Here is a 20133-nt window from a genome sequence, read left to right as displayed (position 1 = left end):
TACAAATCATATATTTAAAAAAAATACCAATGAAAGGCTTTCGTGAGATGTTGCGTCCCCATACATTTCGTTATTTGCTAGTGAAACTGAATTACTGTGTCGCAAACAGATGCGTGTCTAAAAAGTGTCACCAACATTAAAAGTTTGGAAAGCTGTGCTCTAGAACCTTCTCCTCAGAAGCTCAAGCCCTCAGATTTTCTACCGCACGTCGTGTGAAGGGAGTCTCCCTGAGCTCTGCAGTTTTTCACCTCAAATCTTCTAGTTCCAGTCTTTTCTCAACATGTCAAGGAAAGAAGTCTTTATTCAGACCTTGCTCTTCTTGTGGGAAGCTGCGCCTTTTTGAGAAGGACCCCCACCAGAAGTGTATTTATTGTTTATACCCTGATCATGAGTCTGGCATTTGCAAGTTCTGTAGAACTTTTTCTACTAAGACTCTTAAGGACAGAGAAGGCAGTCTTCTCCTTTGGCTTCAGCGTCTAAAGGACAAGGATTCTGCTCTGTCAGATGCAGAGAGTTTTCAATCTGGTCCTTCTCCACCCTCTAAGCGTGGTAGTGTACAGGATTTTCCATCTCCTTTCCTCAAAAAGAAGAAATTAGCCCTGCCTTTGGCTTCTGTGGGGTCTCCTACCACTACGCCCACGAGACCTGGCTCTCAGGCGTCTTCTACTGCCTCTCGGGGTGTTTCCACGCCTCTTAGAGTTCCGTCGTCGACGGGACCGTCTACGAGCATTCCGACGACGAGAACCGCATTGTCTGCATCCTAGACGACGACATCAGCTTTTACTTCGTCGACGACTGTCTCGTCAACAGCTTACACGTCAACGAGAGTTTCTTTGCCATCCAAGCCTTTCCCGTAGACTATTCCCATCACCTCGTCGACAAAGAAGGAATCCTCGTCGACGAAAGTTTCTAAGAAATCTTCGTCGTCATCGACGACTCAGTCGACCAAAGCCCCGTCGACGAAGACTCAGTCTACGGAGGCTCTACCTGCGTCGACTGATCCGTCGACACCCGCGCCGTCTACGACTGTTCCGTCGACGACTTCACCGTCGACGACTTCGTCTACGATGGATTGTCCGTCGACGGGGACCCCAACGACGACTCCGTCGACGAAGAGTTCTTAAAAATCATACTCGTCGATAGCCAAATCAGTACCGTCGACGGTGGCACCGGCTTCCTTTGCCTCATTGCCGTTGGTGCCTTTGAAGACTTCAGGATCCTCTGCAGATTCCTCCCATCGTCGCAATAAGGCTCCGTGCCAACAGATCTCTGCTCCAGAGCCGCAACCACCTTCTCCAATGTTTGCCACTACATCCGAGCACGAAACTGACTCTGAAAATGAAGGTGACACGTTTGGGGCAGCCCATAGCCCCTCTGACTTGATTATCAAATGTCAGGAATCTGACACGGCGATGGCGGAGACCAAGAGTCTCAACCTGAGGAATATTTATTCCAAGTGCCTATGGCTATGATACCGTTAACCTTGATCTCAAATCTCCAACATATGCTGGATGATTACAACCGTCGTTTCCCAGCAACGCCACAAGGTACTCCTGTACCATGTCCTGCTGCCGTTGCACTGCCTCCACCGTCTCTTCCGCCAACGTTACAACCTACAACTTCGTCTCAGGTTCAGACGTCAATCAGAATCCATACTACGGTTTATCTGCACGATGCAGATGATGAGGCGGTCCCAGAACGTGAGGACGGAGAGGTGCCTGACAATTGCAGATGCAGGCGACCAGGATATGGCGGAGTGGGACTATTACCGAGCGCAGACGCCCTCTCCTCAACCAGGACACTCTGGTGAATCACCTCCTGTAGATATCGCCAGTTTTCATCTTCTAATGGATAAAGCGGCTCAGCATTTCAAATTGCCTAGATCGCAACGTGAGGAGGACTGTTTCCTCTGATTTTAAAGATAAGCCTTATAAGCAGGTCCACACGATTCCGATCATCGATTTTGTTTGGCAGGAAGGAATTAAACTCATGCAAACTCCAAACTCGTTATCTGCTCAAATACCGCGCCTTGAGAAATGCAAGGCCCCAACTGGTTCTCCGGCATGCTTGATTTCTCACCCTAAGCTGGACTCCGTAGTAACTCAAGCTGCACAGCGTCGAGCCAGGAACCCAGCGTCTCCAATCACCGCACCTCCAGATAGAGAGTGTCGACGCCTAGACACTATTGGCCGCAAGTTTTCAACCATGGCTTCCACTTCTGTCCGTGCGGCCAATGCCTTGGCCGTTTTGGGACGCTATGACTGGCAAGTGTGGTCGGACATATCAGCATTAATAGATCTTATACCTGAAGCTTCCAAGGCGGACGCTCAGCAGATTCCTTGATGGGCAGAGCGCTTCGGAAGAAATGATCGACTGTGCAGTCGATATTGCTAGTACAGGTTTCCGTCTGCTTGCAAGTGCAGCTGCCCTCAGACGCCAGGGTTGGTTAAAATCCACCTCTTTCCGGCAGGAAGTCCAATCCAAGATACTTGATATGCCGTATGATGGTGAATCTTTTTTCGGTTCTCACATCGATGACGCCCTGGAGTCTATTAAGAAAGACACTGATACGGCAAAGTCCTTGGGCTCATTGCAGTTCCGGAAGCAGTCCTTTCACGGTGCTCGCGGACGCGGCATTTCTTCCAATTTTCGAGGAGGGCAACAATATCGCTCCTACAATCAGGGCAACCAGCGTTACACATCCACTCAGCAGACTCGTCCGCAGCCCTCCAGACGCTATAGGGGAAAGTCCTCCTATCGCGGCTCCACTCCTAAGCGCCTATGACTTTTGTCATCCCCAAAGTGTTGGAGGTCGATTCTCTCTGTTTTATTCTCAGTGGTCCTCCATCACCTCGAACCGCTAGGTTTTGGACATTGTACGGCGGGTCATACCTTAGAATTCGTCGGGATTCCTCCTCATACTCCACCTTTTGGCCCTCCTCCACACCTCGAGGAGCTTTACCATCAAGTCCGTCTTCTTGTTTTAAAGGGTGCAGTCGAAGTGGTTCCGAAACATCAAAGGGGAGAAGGGTTTTACTCTAGATTCTTCCTCATACTCCAGAAGACCGGAGATTGGCGACCCATTATGGATTTGAGGGCTCTCAACCAGTTCCTAAAGTGCCAATCTTTCCGCATGCTGACATCACTGGAAATCCTGCGTCTTGTATCCAGCGAGGATTTCATGACTACCATAGACCTTCAGGACGCGTACTTTCATGTCCCAATTATCCAACATCGCCAGTACCTGCGTTTCAAAGTGGGACAAATGCGCTATCAGTTCAAGGTCCTGCCCTTTGGGCTGCGATCAGCTCCTCGTGTGTTCACGAAAGTACTGCCCCTGTGGTGGCTCACCTGCGTCTCCAAGGCGTTCAAATCTTTCCATATTTGGACGATTGCCTCCAAGTCTCAATCCTGGGGTTGACCATCAACGTCAAAGTCACAGTTTGCGCCTCTGCAAATAAGAAACTTCTTGGGAGCGATCCTAGACACGAAACTTTCAAAAGCGTTCGTCTCGCACGAGCGGCGACAGAAGATCCTTCGTCTGGTCTCCCTCATTCGAAAAAGACAGTCCGTTTCTGTTCGGACGTTAAAGTCATTTTTGGGGATGGCATCATCTTTTATCGCACTGATCCCAAATTGCAGATTGCGCACCCGTCCCATCCAGGAGGAACTGGACTTACATTGGTGTCCGGTCTCCGGGTCTTTCAACGACCTAGTTGCTGTCACGGCCCGCATGAGAAAAAGCTTGCTTTGGTGGGCGCAGCCAACCAATTTGGAGACGGGAACGTCGTTCCTCGTTCACGCACCAGATCTCACGCTCACGACGGACGCCTCTCTGGAGGGGTGGGGCACTCATCTCCAAGGCCTATCCATCAAAGGCAAGTGGACTCCGCCCCACCGCATGTGGCATATCAACAGGCTAGAGTTGATGGCGATCTTCCTAGCGCTCAAGTCATTCCTACCTGTAGTTCACGGGGAGTCAGTGCTTATCCAAACTGACAACACCACCAGCATGCACTACGTGAACAAACAGGGAGGAACCAAGTCTCCACATCTGTCTCGCTTGGCTCAGTCGATTTTGGATTGGGCTCTCCGTCATCAGATCACCTTGACAGCTGTCAATCTGCCCGGCGTGTCCAACATCCTGGCGGACTCTCTGAGCAGGTCCTCTTCTTCAACACACAAATGGGAACAGCACCAGCCGACTCTAGACTGTGTTCCACCGATGGGGTCGCCCAGCTCTAGACCTCTTTGCAACACCAGAGAATCGAAAATACCCGTCTTACGCAAGTTGGCATCCCCATCCCGGGTCGTGCGGGAATACCCTTTTGATCGATTGGTGCGATCTATTCGCTTTTGCTTTTCCGCTAGTACCGCGGGTGCTGTGGAAGATGGGGAGACAGCCCTGCCACATCATATTGATCGCACCTCGTTGGCCCAGACGGGCATGGTTTTCGGAACTGCTTCTGCTGTCCCAGTGCGAGCCCATACCTCTGCGACCCCGTCCAGACCTCCTAACGATGGACAGGGGCCAAATGTGCCATCCGGACCCCTCCACGCTACAATTGTCGGCATGGAACCTGAGCACCTTGAATTCGCAGACTTTAACATATCTCAGGAATGCAGAGACATCCTTGCTCAGGCTAGGGCTCCGTCTACCATCAAAACTTACAAACTCAAGTGGAAGAGATTCTGTCATTGGTGCGTGGCAGCGAATGTCCATCCCATCCATTTCACTCCGGAGCAGCCTCTTCCGTTCTTCTTAAGCCTCGCTCAGTCAGGACTTTCTCATGCTACCCTGAGAGTTTTCCTAGCTGCAATCTCTCGTTTTCGACACGATGGTTCTTCTTCCCTCTGTTCATCCAGAAGCATACGTCAATTCTTCAAAGGGCTCTTCCGCAAGTTCCCACCTGTTCGGCGCCCTCCTCCACCTTGGCACCTCAATGTTGTCCTATCTCAACTTATGAAGTCACCATTTGAGCCTATCCATAAGGCGGATATCAAATTCCTCACCTGGAAAGTTGCGCTGCTTTTGGCTTTGACTTAATCTCGTCGCGTGAGCGACCTTCACGCTTTTACTGTCAAGCCGCCTTATCTACACTTCAAACCTAACGGAGTGGCGCTTCGCACCAACCCCTCGTTCCTACCTAAAGTGCTAACTGATTTTCATCTGAATGAGCCTGTGTTCCTACGAACATTCTTTCCGGACCCAAGCTCTCCGGCGGAGCAGCGCTTGCATTCTTTGGACAGCAAACAATGCCTTAAATTCTACATTGCCAGAACTGCCTCTTTCCGCAAGTCCGATCAACTGTTCATTACTTACGGACGACTGCGTAAGGGGCATCCAGTTTCCAAACCAACAATTGCCCGTTGGCTTTCTTCAGCCATTACCTTCTGCCATCTACAAGCTGGCAAACCATTGCAGTCTTCAGTAAGGGCTCATTCTACGAGGGCGATGTCTTCATCCACCGCCTTGTTTGCTTGTGTACCTCTTCATCAGATTTGCCGTGCAGCGACATGGTCCAGCAGGCACACCTGCACCAAGCATTACTGTTTGGATGCCATCAATGAAGCGGATACCGCAGTGCTTCGTCATCTTTTCCAATAAGGTGAGCCTCTGTTCCCCCCCCCTCCTTGCTGTTTTTGCTGTGATTGCTAATGATGTTTTACATGACTGTATTATTATTACTGTCTTGGTTTTCCATATGTGCCTAGCAATCTCAGCTCTCGGAGGTTACTGCTTTCTATTCTATTCAAGCATGTGAATCTATCAAAGACACCCCTAATACTGGAGAAGAACAATTGTTACTTACCTGTAAACAGGTGGTTCCTCCAGTATTGGTGTCTTTCATAGATTCACATGCGACCCACCCTCCTCCCCTCAGAGGCTCTCTTCTCCTCATGGACTCTTGGTCACTTTGGTGCTACGAAAATCTGAGGGCTTGAGCTTCTGAGGAGAAGGTTCTAGAGGGTGCTGGCGCCTGATTGGCTGCAAATTTGACTAACATAATGACACTAATGTGTTTATTTATTTATTTATTTATTCAAAGTCTTATATAGCGCGAACAAGATCCGTACAGATATCAGAGCGCTTCACAAAGACAGGGTAGGGGCAGTAGGAGTGAACAGAGATAATGGGAGCAGTATAGTAGTCACTAACATGGTGGGATAATAGTAACATACATAAAACATATCAATATACAATCAGGTAAACAAATAATATAAGACGGTACAAGTCATTGATCCCACTACAGGGGTGTTCAGGTGCACCTTGGGTGTGTGGATGGCTTATACCCAATTCTTAGTGTAGCGAGAACACTGAGTGGGGGCATCTGGAGAGTGAATCAACGTGTGTCATATATTGGTAGTGACAACATAAAGTTAGAAGTATAGTGCCAGAGGACAAGGTGAACAGTGATACAAAGCAATGCAGAGTCTCTGATCCAGCATCAATCATGTTCAGGAGATCTTGGCCAGAAGGATGGTTTTCACCTCTTTCTTGAAGAGTGCAGTGGAGGAGATCAGCCTAGTTTCAGGCGGGAGCGCGTTCCAAATCCTGGGTGCCATTCCAGAGAAGGAGCGCTTGTATGTTTTCTCTTTCCGGAATCTTACAAGTAGGAATGTTACAAGTAGTCTTTCTCTTTCCATACATTCCTATGTAGGAATCCTTTTGGAGGTTTTCAGTTGTATTTTTTGTAATTTGTTGTAATATTTAGCATTATTGCTATTTTATTTACCGTGTGACTCCCACTTCGACGACTGGGAATATTCAAGCATGTGAATCTATGAAAGACACCTGTTTACAGGTAAGTAACAATTGTTCTTCTTGCCTGAGTGAGTACAACAAATGCTTAACATTACACCCTGATAATGCCCTGATAATGCCTTACTCTCCATTTGTGGTAGTGTGGGCGAGCAGTAAGGTGCAATCTACTTTAAACCTCTGCTTACCTTTGGGGTTCCACCGGACTCTGTGCCCCTATACCTCATTTTGGTATAGTAAATAAAAAGCCAGCTTCCTACATTGGCCTACACCCAGCACACAGGAAATATCTGAGGTTTACAATAGAGGGCCAACACTACCAATTCAAAGTTCTCCCCTTCGGGGTAACTACAGCACCAAGGGTTTTTACAAAATGCCTAGCAGTAGTAGCAGCACACCTCAGAAGGCAACACATCCACGTGTTTCCATACCTGGACGATTGGCTCATAAAAGCCAAATCATACGCTCAGTTTGCAAACCATACGTCTCAGACAATCCCATTGCTGCCCAGTCTAGGATTCTCTATAAATTACCCAAAATCACATCTGCAACCCTCCCACATACAACAATATCTGGGAGCAACATTAAATACCCTGGTGACGAAGGCATATCCAAATCCAGCCAGGATAGCCAGCATACAGGCCCTCATTCTAAGATTTCGACCACAACACTCCTTGCCAGCTCGAGAGTTCATGCAGCTTATAGGCATGATGGCCTCCTGCATATTCATTGTCCCTCATACTAGACTTCATATGCGTCCATTACAAGATGCTTAGCGCAACAGTGGAACCAAGCTCAAGGACAGCTGAAAGACCTAGTGTTGGTCATCAGTCGCACTTACAACTCTCTGCAGTGGTGGAACCCACAAAGCCTTTCCAAAGGGAGACTTTTCCAAGAGCCAGTTCCACAAGTAATATTAACAGCGGACTCATCACTGATAGGTTGGGGAGCCCACCTACTTCAATACACAGTCCAAGGGCTCTGGACAGTCAAGCAAAAGACACTGCATATAAATCACTTAGAATTGCTAGCAGTATTTCTAGCAATGAAAGCTTTCCAGAAATACTTTAACAACAAAGCTGTGTTGATCCGGACAGACAACATGACAGCCATGTACTACATCCAGAAACAAGGAGGGACACACTCCCCGCAGCTGTCCCACCTAGCACAGAGCATATGGAGGTGGGCAATTCCAAAAAACATCTTTCTCCTCGCAGAACACCAGCCAGGGAAAGACCATCAAATAGCTGATCTACTAAGCACACACAGCCAACAAATTCACAAAAGGCGAGATTCACCCTCCAGTTCCCCAACCATTCTTCCAAAAGTGGCGACATCCAGAGATGAATCTGTTTGCCTCAAAAGAAAACTCAAAATGCCAGTCCTTTGCCGCCAGGTACCCACACCCGTTGTCACAAGGCAATGCGATATGGATGAACTGGTCAGGCAGATTTGCGTACGCTTTTCCGCCAACACCACTGATTCCATTAGTGGCACGCAAACTAAGGCAAGGCAAGAATCTCTCACAATGATCCTGGTTGCTCCCACATGGGCGAGACAGCCATGGTACACGACGCTCCTAGAACTCTCAATAGTTCCCCATCAAAGACTGCGCCTATCGCCACAGCTATTAACTCAGAACCATGGCGAAATCAGGCACCCAGATCCCAATCAGATGAACCTAGCGATCTGGCTCCTGAGGTCTTAGAGTTCGAATATCTTAACTTGCCTCCAGACTGTATGAACATTAACAAGGAAGCAAGGCGCCCAACTACTAGAGCATGCTACGCAGCTAAATGGAAAAGATTTGTAATTTATTGTAATAAAAACCAAATCAATCCATTAGATGCCTCTATCCAAGACATAATCTGTTATTACATTTACTTATTACATCTTCAAAGATGCAATGTCGCATGCTCTTCCATAAGGCTGCACCTTGCTGCTATAGCAGCATATCTCCAAAACAGACAACATGTGTCCCTGTTCAGGATAACACCTATTACAGCTTTTATGGAAGGTCTGAAAACAATCATCCCTCCAAAACATCCACCTTCGCCAGTCTGGAACTTAAATGTAGTACTTACCAGACTTATGGGGCCACCTTTCGATCCACTCCATTCATGTGAATTATAATTCTTAACATGGAAGGTGGCCTTTCTGATTGCCATTACCTCCCTCAGGAGAGTGCGTGAGCTACAGGCATTAACCATTGAAGAACCTTTCAAGCACATACACCACAAAAAGGTAGTGCTTCGTACTAACCCTAAGTTTATGCCAAAAGTTATATCCACTTTCCATATCAATCAGTCAATAGAATTGCCAGCTTTCTTTCAAAACCTGCAGTCAGTGGCTGAAAGAGCCCTACACACACTAGATGTAAGAAGGGCTCTCCTATATTACGTTGACAGAACCAACTATTTGTTGCTTTCACTCCACAACATAAGGGAATTTCAAAATCCGGAATAGTCAGATGGATAGTTAAATGCATTCAAATATGCAATCAAAAAGCTAAACGCACTCTTAACAGTACCCCCAAAAGCCCACTCAACGCCCAAAATGGGGGCATCCATGGCATTCCTAGGAAATATTCCCCTGGAAGACATGTGTAAGGCGGCTACATGGTCTACCATACACACTTTCACTATACACTACTGTCTAGACGTGCAAGCAAAGCAACAAGCTGCTGTAGGCTAGGCTGTCCTAAAAACTTTTTCAAACTGCTGCAACTGATACAGGTGAACACAGCTAGAGGAGATACTGCTATACAGTCTATGCACAGATATGAATTCAGCAGCCCACATGCCTACTTAGCAGTATGCATCTGTTCTTGGCATGTAGGGCTGCTGACATTCATATCGCCCACCCTCCTCCCCGGTGCCTGAGACAGCTGCAGTACTTTTCTACATACATTTACATGGTCAACTCTTACTTTTCTATACTCCATCTTTGCCACAACGGCGAAAAACAATCTGAAGATGGAGAGGATGCCCATGCGCCCTGTAGTTCAGGAGACGAGTCACCTATCTCGTGATACTTTGAAGACTCTTCCAGGACAACAAGGTGCAATCATCCGGACCCAACACTAGGTGGCGATCTATGCACTGATATGAATTCAGTAGCCCACATGCCTCGAACCTTCAATTCCGAAACCACTTGAACAAAACCCTTACAAATCCACGGGTACTCCAGGCTTTGAATTCTTTTTGGTGTTGTCCAGGTGAGCTCTGTTAACCTGTAGCTTGCAGGGAGTTCAACTCTCGAGTCCTTTGGCAGCAAGGTAGTCCACAGGGCTGCAGTTTCACTTGGTGCAGTCTTAAGAGGTCAGGCCTTAGAAATCTTTGCACAGCAAAACTTCTCAGCAGTGCACTTCTTGCTTCAGTAAGTTTCAAGCAGCAAATCTGGAGAGCTTTGCCCCACTCAGATACGGCGGCGATCTATGCACAGATATGAATATCAGCAGCCCGACATGCCAAGAACAGATGCATACTGGTAAGTAGCATATTCCTTTCACACTTTCAAGGACCCTCTTGGAGATTCCAGAACCTTGGATTGTGTGTTGGATACTTTGGGACCCGCAAGCAGAACTCCAGGGAAGTGTTCTAACTGAACCCCGCTTGCTGAAGAAGGCGGCCCACTACTGTGGTGAGAATTCTTCAGAACAATTTATAAAGGTGTGTCCCGGACAGAGAAAACGAAATGACTTAAAGGGGCACTGTTGGTTTCTAAGCACTAGAAAGTGACTAATCTTTAAAAATTCATATCTCTGGTTCCATACAGTGGATTATTTTCGTTTTTGTGTCGTTTAAAAGATAAAAATATTACCTATTTTTATAAATTGGTGTTGGATTTTTATTTTGTGTTGTCTTAATTATTTACTGAAATGGTGTTTTTAACCCCTTCCATGCTGGGCCGATTCCGCCGCTGTGCGGTAAACAAAAGAACAGGGCGGGGCCGTGACGAACCCCAGCCGTCATCCGCACATGAGCACCGTGGAGCGTGACGGCTGGGGTTCGTCATCGCATTGGAAGGGGTTAAATGCTTTACATACCTGTCTTTAAAGTTAAGCCTGTCTGATCACAGCCACGTTACCAAGGGTTGAGCAAAGGAATAATTATCTAAGACCTATGCTGAGTCCTATCCTGTGTTAGTGGCCTTATTGCCAGTGGCAGACCTACATTTGCCCCTACCAAAAAACAACTTTCCAACAGCATGGCACACAGGAAGTGTGCTTAGTCAACTTTTTTTTCACTGCACCAAGGCATGCAAGCTGCAGTAGCATGGCCTTTGATGGGGTCTCTAGGGGACTCTTCAGTTCCTGTAAGTCCATAGTATAAGATATCTCAGTACGTAGCTCATGGGAACTGGAGCTTGCAATAGTGGTACTATTTTGGGGAAACACTGGTACAGGGAATCTGGTTAGCAAGGACCCAGTAAACCTCAAAGTGGCATTAAAAAGTTGTGGAGCACTGCAACAAGAACCTCCACAACAATTCTTATAAATTGAGTAATGTATGCTGTGCTAATACAATTTCTTTATTGTACGATGTTTGAACCCTAATAGACACGAACGTTTTGTTGCTCAAAATGAGCCCAAGAAAACACTTTCGAGTGTCAGAAGAGAGGAGGCTGGATTTGAGCGATATACCAAAGCCTTCACTGATTCAAGAAGAAATGATGGTGCACCTCAGAGAAATGATATTCGTGACACTGACAGAAGGGAAGTGAGAGACAAAGACGAAAGGAGAACCGTGGTGCTTGATCGACCTGTTGTGACTAGAAGTGACAATAGAATAAACAGCGCAGCTATTCATGGAAGACACCCCAGGGATACAGGCTCCTCTCAACAGCAAAGAAAAAGTTGGAAGACTGAAGCTGCCATTTCTGTAGAGAAGCGAGACCTCAGGTAAAATTTGGCGTCTGATATGTATTTCATGTGGCTGCCAGCTCTTCAAACCCCTAGCTCGATTGACCATGAAACCACATGCACTATTTTTAGATCTGACTTAAGCAAAATTAAAACGACGCATGAAAGTGAGCACTAAGCCACCACTAGACTTCAAATTGGTGATCAAGTGTGTGTGAAATAGGTCTATTTTCTTTGATCAGTTGGTCACTTATTTTATTTACTCATGTATTTTACAGAGGAGAGAGGACTGAACGATCAGGAAGAGATGTTAATGCAAACAACATGAGGTCTGTTCCGATTAGCCGTAGCAGCGCATCTGCGTTTGGGAGCAGAGATGTGGAACGAGGCGTAATGGTGCTAGATCGAGGAAGTGGTAATCAGGTAAGGTACTTTCCCTTACCTGCATTTTATACTTTGGCAGTTTCAATTCCACCCGCAGAACTTAATTGATAGTCATAAAATCTAAATAGTTTTGACTGTGAGGTCATAGAACACTTGATATACTACTTCTAAACCATTGCTAACATTTGTGTATGCTGATAGCCATTTTGGCCTCAGCCCTTTTCTTCATTTTTCTCCTCCTCTTGGTGTTGGCTGTCTATCTCTTCGCTCTGTCATTTCTCCGACTCTTGAATAGACATCACACTCGTTGAGCTGTTTTGATTTCGACACAGAAGCCTTTTATCCTCTACCATCCTTGGATATCATGGATCGTTCAGGAGTCTGTACTGCTGCGGTGTACTTTACGAAGGATCTGATGGTCTTTCTTTAGACTTGCTTGCAGTTGCATAGGGTTTCGATGCCACTGTAGTCTTTGAGGTCTAAGGCTCTGTTTACCTCGTTTTTTGAAGTCTTCTTGGACTTCTACACGGCATCTACAATTTTGACTTCTCTTTCGATATCTCCTTCTGGCCCTCTGCAACGTTCTCCTCCTCGTTGCTAGACCAGCCCAAATGTCTCAGGGATGGTGTATTTTGGCCCTGCATGGTATGGTGGGTTACTCTGGCTGTTTTTCCCTCCAGGGACTTTGACACAAACAGCGCAGGCGTTACAATAGTCGCTGCTATGATCCACCAGTAGGCCGAGATTGCAGACTGGGTGTTGGTCCTTCTTTGCGAACTTGTGATGGCAGTTCTTGCATAACTGTTATGGTGTCTTATCCATCAGAGTACAGTGTGCCCCTTGCACTCATTTTCCATGTTCGATTTAAAATACTTTGTTCTGCTCCCAGAACTACTCTTGGTAACGTCCCTCTAACTCCTTCACTCCGGACGAAAATTTCAGTCTTTCTTTTAAAAAAGAAAACTGAAGATGGCGTCAAAAGGCGGCAGCTTCTTGGGAAGTACGACTTCCTCACAAGGTGGCCCAAATAGAGGTACGTCGATGCCCACTAATAAACACAAATAGTAGGACAAAAGTTTTTAGAGAAGATTCTGGAACCAACCACTAGAAGGAATAATGCACAGCACATGAATCCAAACATTTTTCAAGCTGCAAAACGACCCCGACCGGTTTACTATAAGTTTTCCTCAAAAATAAATTGAGCACATAAAAGGTGATTTGTTCCAAAAGCGTTCCTTTTGACGAGTAGAATATGAAGGCATGAAAGCCAGGCAGTCTGGCTCTGTGAAGCTACAAATTCACCTTAAATTGAAGCATCATCTGCTAGTTTACTCTATAGCTAATACTGGTGGCAGATGTCTTTAGATCTGATCTAAAGCAGCCTCCCTGCCTCGTGTAATTAACCTATTGTTACATGTAACAGGTTTCTTTCGCAGCATGGATCTCTAACTTCACATGCTGTGCATCCATTATGTAGGCGTTAACAGATTATCTACCAGCTGTGGCGTAATAGAAAGATGGAATGTAACCAGCAGTAACTGTCCCACTTTTAGATTCTCTTGATTAGATTTATCAAATGCTTTCTGAATGTGCGATGATTTGATACTGCTCTACACATGCTCGTTTTTAACTTGTACAGGGTGTCGACAATGCAAGTGATTTTTATTTTTATTTTTTCGAGCACTGCACCAGAACCAAAACAAGAAAAGATTTTCCTGGGGCAAGCCTAAATACTATAAACTGGAAAACTTTCCAGAGCGGGACATGTAAAGGTGCTCCCTGAAGGAGACACAACTCTACCAGAAAGAGCAAGCTCTCACAGTGGGGAAGCTGGTGGGAATGATGGCATCCTGTTAATACAGTACACAAGGCTGTATGAGACCACTTCAGGAATGGTTGCAAAATCAATGGTCAGTCAACAGGGAGTTGGGAAGATCCGGGTGGTTGTCATGCATAAAATAGAGAAAAATAGCTTGGTGGAGAAGACCTATAATACATGTAAGGAAATGTATAAAGCCAACTCATACATTGACCATAACAGACTCCTGATGACGTAGAGTTTGGCTATTTAAAGCTACCCAAAAAATTGCCCATTCTCCAAGGAGTGATCAAACCTAAAACTATAAAATGTTGTTCAGTAAAATGGAAGAGATTTACTGTGGTGAAGGAAGGATTCACCCTGAAACACCCTTTGCCGACACCTACTTCTCATCGGGCAATGGAGCCCTGAATACTGATATCATCTTCCACACCTCACGCAGAGCCCAATGGAGAAAAACGTTCCAATCCCTACTCGCCTTCTCCTCCACCAGGAAAACAACTCATGGCCTAACCCTCTCTCACCATCCCACCTCTTCCCTGGCAGGACTACCATTACCATCTACAATAACGGGATTGTCCTAATTCAATCCACGGACAAGAACTTGGAACTACTAGACAACCTGTTCCCCAAGTTCAAAGAGCACCTTTCCAAGCTGCGGACCCCCACCCAGAACTCCACCAGCACTATCACCCCTGACGTCGCAGCCCCCACCTACAACACCTCTACCCCCAGTACCCCAGTAAATGGCCCACCCGCTGTTAACGCCCCACACTCCCCAAGGACAGTCACAAATATCTCCACCTCATATACTAGCCTCCCCTCCAACATGACCCCTCTTACTCCCACTCACACCCCCTTCATCCCTCTCCCCCCTGACATAACAACCCCCACCCACAACACGCCACCATCTGAACACGCCACCGCTCGGAGTCTATCCACCCCATCCTCCCTTCCCCCCCACGGCAGACCCCTCTCCCTCCCCACTCCCACCCTAGAGTCTCTCACACCTGACACAACAACTCTCACCCACAACACGCCACCATGTGAACACACCACCATTCGGAGTTTATCCACCCCCCCTCCCATCCCCCCCACGGCAGACACCTCTCCCTCCCCAGCTCCCTCCCCACCCCCATCCACGACATTCTCACCCCTCCAACAAAAGATACAGAACACACCGCCTCCCTTACCTTAGCATCCCCCTCTCTCCCGCCTCCTATTCTCAGCCCTCACTACCCTCCCGTCTCCCCCACTGTCTTCAGCCTTCACTCACTCTTCTACTCTCCGGCACCGTCTCCCACTGACTTCACTACCTATGCCTCCCACCCACCGCCTGCTTCACCTACTTCACCCACACCCCTCGCCCACAAACACGGCCACACTTTGCATGCCATACCACGCATTGGCACCGCAGAACCTTCCAACAACGCTAATATATCCCCCCCCTTGATACCCTGCCCGCTTTCCAGCGCACTACTCAATCATTCACCAATGGCTCTCACCACCAACCCCATCCCCATTGCACCTCCCGACCTGACTTTATCCACCCTCCAACAAGTCAAAGAGGATATTCTACAAATCAAAAAAGATATCCACGCAATCAAAGACCTTCTCTCCTCACAGCCCAGCCTACCTCCCACCATCCCTCTACCCTACAAACGACGCACCCTCCCTACATACCCTCGCCTCCGACGACACCCGCGCTGGCCGACTATCCCCGTTCGCAACAACTCCCACCGCCCCCGTCGTGTCCTCAACCCATTGTCGGACCGCGACCTATGCTCTCTCCTACGCTCTTATGGCACAGGTCCGGTAAAACACATATCCAGCACACACATCCCCATACCCACAATTCTTACAAATCCTCTGAGGCTCCCAACACTCAACAACAGTTCCGTCCCTAACAACCTCAAAAAAGTTCCCCTCACACCAGAAAGCTCGACCACCCTTCTCTCTCCCAAACTCAAATGCATCCTACTCAACTGCAGATCAGCCCAGAGACACTCCTCCGACATCGCTGATCTCGTCTCAGCTAGGGATCTGGACCTAGCCTTTCTAACGGAAACGTGGCTTACTGAAACGTCTACCCCGATTATGGACATACTAGTCCCCCCCCCAATTATCACATCATTAGGCTGGACAGGTCTCCTGGCAAGACGGGCGGGGGGGGGAATTGCTTGCATCTTTAGGAGCAACCTCTCCGTTACTAAAGGCACTGCCCCCTCCCTTTCCTCCTGTGAACTCCTCTGCCTCGACATCACCAGCGAAGGCAAACAAGTCTGTGCTTTACATCTCATCTATCACCCGCCTGGTGACAATCTCATATTCACCCAACAACTCATGGACATGATCACTTCCAATGCCGGTCGGCAGACCACCCAAGTCTACCTGGGTGACTTCAATCTCCGCTGGAACGATTAGAAAGACACAGTGGTGAATAGTCTCAAAACTCTCCTTAATGCGCTTGACCTCACCCAAATATGCGATAGACCAACACACGACAAAGGCTCGATCTCATCATTGCCAAAGAGAACTCTACACAACTGGAGGCGATTCTACCATGCGATTGGTCAGATCACCACATTATCACCTTCTTTATCAATGAAATAGTTAAACCTAACCCGGCCCAACCAATCAAATCCAAAACTTGGAAAAGAGACATGAAGAATCTTAACCCCTCTACCCTGCCTCCCCACATCGGCAATCTCCTCCATCCCCCTTCAGGTGCCTCGGATGTTCAATCACTGATCGACCACTACCTTGACTCTATGAATACAATAGTCAATGAAGTCGCCCCCCTGCAACTGAAGAGAGTCTCCACCAAAACTTCTAACCCCTGGTTCGATGATGGACTCAATGACTACAGGCGTACTATGCGATTGGCAGAGCGCACCTGGAGATCTGACCCTTCAGCACTGCACCTCAAAAGGCTTAAGAACAAGAGAAATGCCTACTTCAGGAAAATAAAACGCACAAAGTCGGACTTCTTTAGCAGCCAGTTGGACCAAGCAAAAAACAGGCCAAGAAAGCTGTTTGAACTAATCAAGACCCAAACAAAGACACAACCCTTACAATCAAACAGCACAACAAGCGACACCCCACACTGTGAAGCCTTCTCTGCTTTCTTTAAGCTAAAGACTGACAACATAAGAAATGACCTGATCATGGATGTAAGCCGATTCCCCAACCACACCAGAATGGCTAACACTCAACCTAAAAATAAGGCAACTTGGATGCACTTCCATACCTATTCGGAAGAAGCAATACACAAACTGCTCTGCACCTTAAAGCCTTCTAATCACCTCACAGACACTCTACCTGCTAGTGCTGTAAAAGACTTCATCCCCTTGCTCCTCCCTCTCTGGACCAAAATCGTCAACAGCTCTCTGCAACAAGGCCTCATTCCAGACTCCCTCAAGGTGGGGCAAGTCACGCCTATACTCAAGAAACCTACAGCTGATCCGTCTGACCTAAACAATTATCGGCCCATCACCAATATCCCCACCCTGGCCAAACTGCTGGAGAAATGTGTCCAACTCCAACTAACAAAACACATTGACCAATTTGACCTCCTCAACCCTCATCAATCAGGCTTCCGAGTGAAACATAGTACGGAAACAGCTATGACACACATAATTGATGCCCTCCAAATTCTTGACCGCAATGAGTCCTGCCTCCTCATCCTTCTTGACCTCTCGTCAGCATTTGACACGGTCAAACATGAGAACTTGCTGGAGCTGCTAAGCACTAGAATGGGTCTATCGGGAACTGTTCTCAAATGGTTTCCGTCCTTCCTTCACAACCGGTCTCAGAAGTTCAAGATCGACAATGTGCTATCTACACCTGTGCCTGCAGATCTAGGGGTTCCACAAGGATCCTCCCTCTCCCCCACATTGTTCAACCTCGTCATGGAACCGCTCGCCACCTTGCTCCAAGCTTCCAATGTCCAATTCCATATGTATGCCGACGACACACAACTTTACCTAAAACTACAATCCCCGGAAGATATCAAACATCTGAATTCCACGCTTATTAACACTCCATCTTGGCTGGCCGATAACCACCTCAAATTAAATGCTCTGAAAACTGAGTTCCTACTCATCTCACCCCCGGCGAAAATTTCCATCACCCAAACCTGGCTCAATAACTTAACAGCACTCAATGTCCAACCTACAATCGTGGACTCTGCGAAATCCCTAGGTGTCACTCTCGACGCCAAGCTCAACATGCAGCAGCATGTTAGCAAAGCCACAAAAGCAGCTAATTTCCAAATCAACACACTGAGGAAAATTAAACCCTTCCTCCCCGCTGAAGACTTCCAAACTGCTGTACAAGCTTTAGTCATCCCTCACATAGACTACGGAATTGTGGCCCTCAGCGGACTCCCGCTATCCACAACAGCACCCTTAAGAGCCTCCCTGAACGCTGCCGCGAGACTCATTACTGGATCAAGAAAGCATTCGCATATATCCCCAGACTTAAAGTCTCTGAAATGGCTGCCTTTTGAAGCCAGAATACAGCTAAAAATTGCAATTATGACACACGCGGCCGTACACCACAATGCACCCAACTACCTCGCTCAAAAGTTGTCTATATCAGGAGGTTCGAGATCCAATAGAAGTACAAAAAATCTACTCCTGAAACCTCGTAGATTCCGGAAAGAGAAAACATACAAGCGCTCCTTTTCAGGAATGGCACCCAGGATCTGGAATGCGCTCCCCCCTGAAACCAGGCTTATCTCCTCCACTGCACTCTTCAAGAAAGAGGTGAAAACCATCCTTCTGGCCAAGATCTCCTGAACCTCATAGGTGCTGGATCAGAGACTCTGCATGGCTTTGTACCACTGTCCACATTGTCCTTTGGCACTATACTTCTACTTGATGGGGACACTACTACGCTACTCTCGTCTACGGACCAATATAGGATACACGCTGGTTTACTGATCCACTCTCCCGTTGCCCTCACTCAGTGTTCTCTATATACTATAACACTGGTATAAGCCATCCACACACCCAAGGTGTACCTGAACACCCTTGTATTGGGATCGACTTGTGCTGTCCTATATTACTTGTTTACCTGATTGTATATTGACATGTTTTATGTATGCTATTAGTTCGAGGCATGTGGGCTGCTAAATTCATATCTTAGCATTAGATCGCCGCCTAGTGTTGGGCTCGGATGATTGCACATTGTTGTCCTGGAAGAGTCTTCGAAGTATCCTGAGATAGGTGGCTCCTCCCCTGGACTACAGTGCGCATGGGCATCGGCTCCATCCCCAGATTGTTTTTTTCCGCCATTGGGTTCGGATGTGGTCTCGACGTCTTACTGTCGGAACCAAGTAAAACTATCTTTTACCGGCCAAAAGGCCTCGATTTTCTTGCGTCGGTATTGTCTGCGCTCGGTCTCGAGTCTTCCGTCTCTTGAAGCCGGAATAAGCGGAGTTTTCTTCGCTTTCTAAACTTTGAGGCCTTCTCATCGCGACACGACAGCAAGCCTTTACGGACATGGAGCGGAGCCCGTTCAAGTACTGCCCGCTCTGTGGGTCCAAGTACCCACACATCGATCTACACCCTGTGTGTAACAAGTGCCTTTCACCGGACCACGACGACGGCAAGTGCAAGGCCTGTGCACAGTTCCGCTCCAAGAAAACTCTCAAGCTTCGGCGCGCGGTGCGCTTGGAAGCTAGGCAAGCGGCCCCAGATCCGGAGAACATCTTCGGCGACCCGGAAGAAGAGGTCCAGGGTCACCTTCTACAAATCTCCCCATCACAGACGGAGGTCGAGGCGGATCCGGGAGACGACGACGGAGTCGCGGGTCAGGTCCTCGAATACGTCGAAGAGGTAGGAGACGACGATGAGATTTATGGGGCCGCGGCGGACAGCTCTGCGGACGAGCTCTGCCCCGAAAGTTTCGAGGATACCGACCGGGACACGGGATCGCCTGTCGGCCTTACCCTGGACCCGTTGCCGCAAGCCACAGCCCCGCCTTCGGGCCCGGCTACGGACTCACTTGCTGGGCACGATGTTTCGAAACCGAAACTGAAACCGTCGGGGTCGTCAACACCTAAAATGGCCGACCCGAAATCGAAACTGAAACCAAAGGACTCGAGTGTCCCTAAGATGGCTGCCGTGCCTGTGAAGAAGTCGGTGCCCGTCACCCCGTCGGCTCCGTCGACCTCCGGTCCGCAGAAGCCGAGGAAGTCTGTCGATTCCGATGCTCCGAAATCGAAGCCGACGCCCGAGGAAGGGGCCCCCAAGAAAGATGGTCGGCACGGATCTGCGGCTCCGGCGCCGTCCAAGC

General features: G+C 47.9%; 1 protein-coding gene across 8 annotated transcripts in view; it reads left to right on the top strand.

Moving 5' to 3' along the window:
- Positions 1–20133, top strand: part of SLTM (SAFB like transcription modulator) — a 340694-nt gene that overhangs the window by 240447 nt on the left and 80114 nt on the right. For all 8 annotated transcript variants that reach the window (XM_078685169.1, XM_078685170.1, XM_078685172.1 and 5 more), the window contains 2 exons: positions 11325–11666; positions 11906–12050. In XM_078685169.1, the coding sequence (XP_078541295.1) occupies positions 11325–11666; positions 11906–12050 (487 nt within the window). The remainder of the gene's footprint in view (positions 1–11324; positions 11667–11905; positions 12051–20133) is intronic.

The sequence above is a fragment of the Lissotriton helveticus genome, chromosome 3_2, assembly GCF_964261635.1.
Source record: "Lissotriton helveticus chromosome 3_2, aLisHel1.1, whole genome shotgun sequence".
Classification (NCBI taxonomy): domain Eukaryota; kingdom Metazoa; phylum Chordata; class Amphibia; order Caudata; family Salamandridae; genus Lissotriton; species Lissotriton helveticus.
The sequence above is the reverse complement of the archived record's forward strand: the minus strand, read 5'-3'. Positions and strand labels throughout refer to the sequence as shown.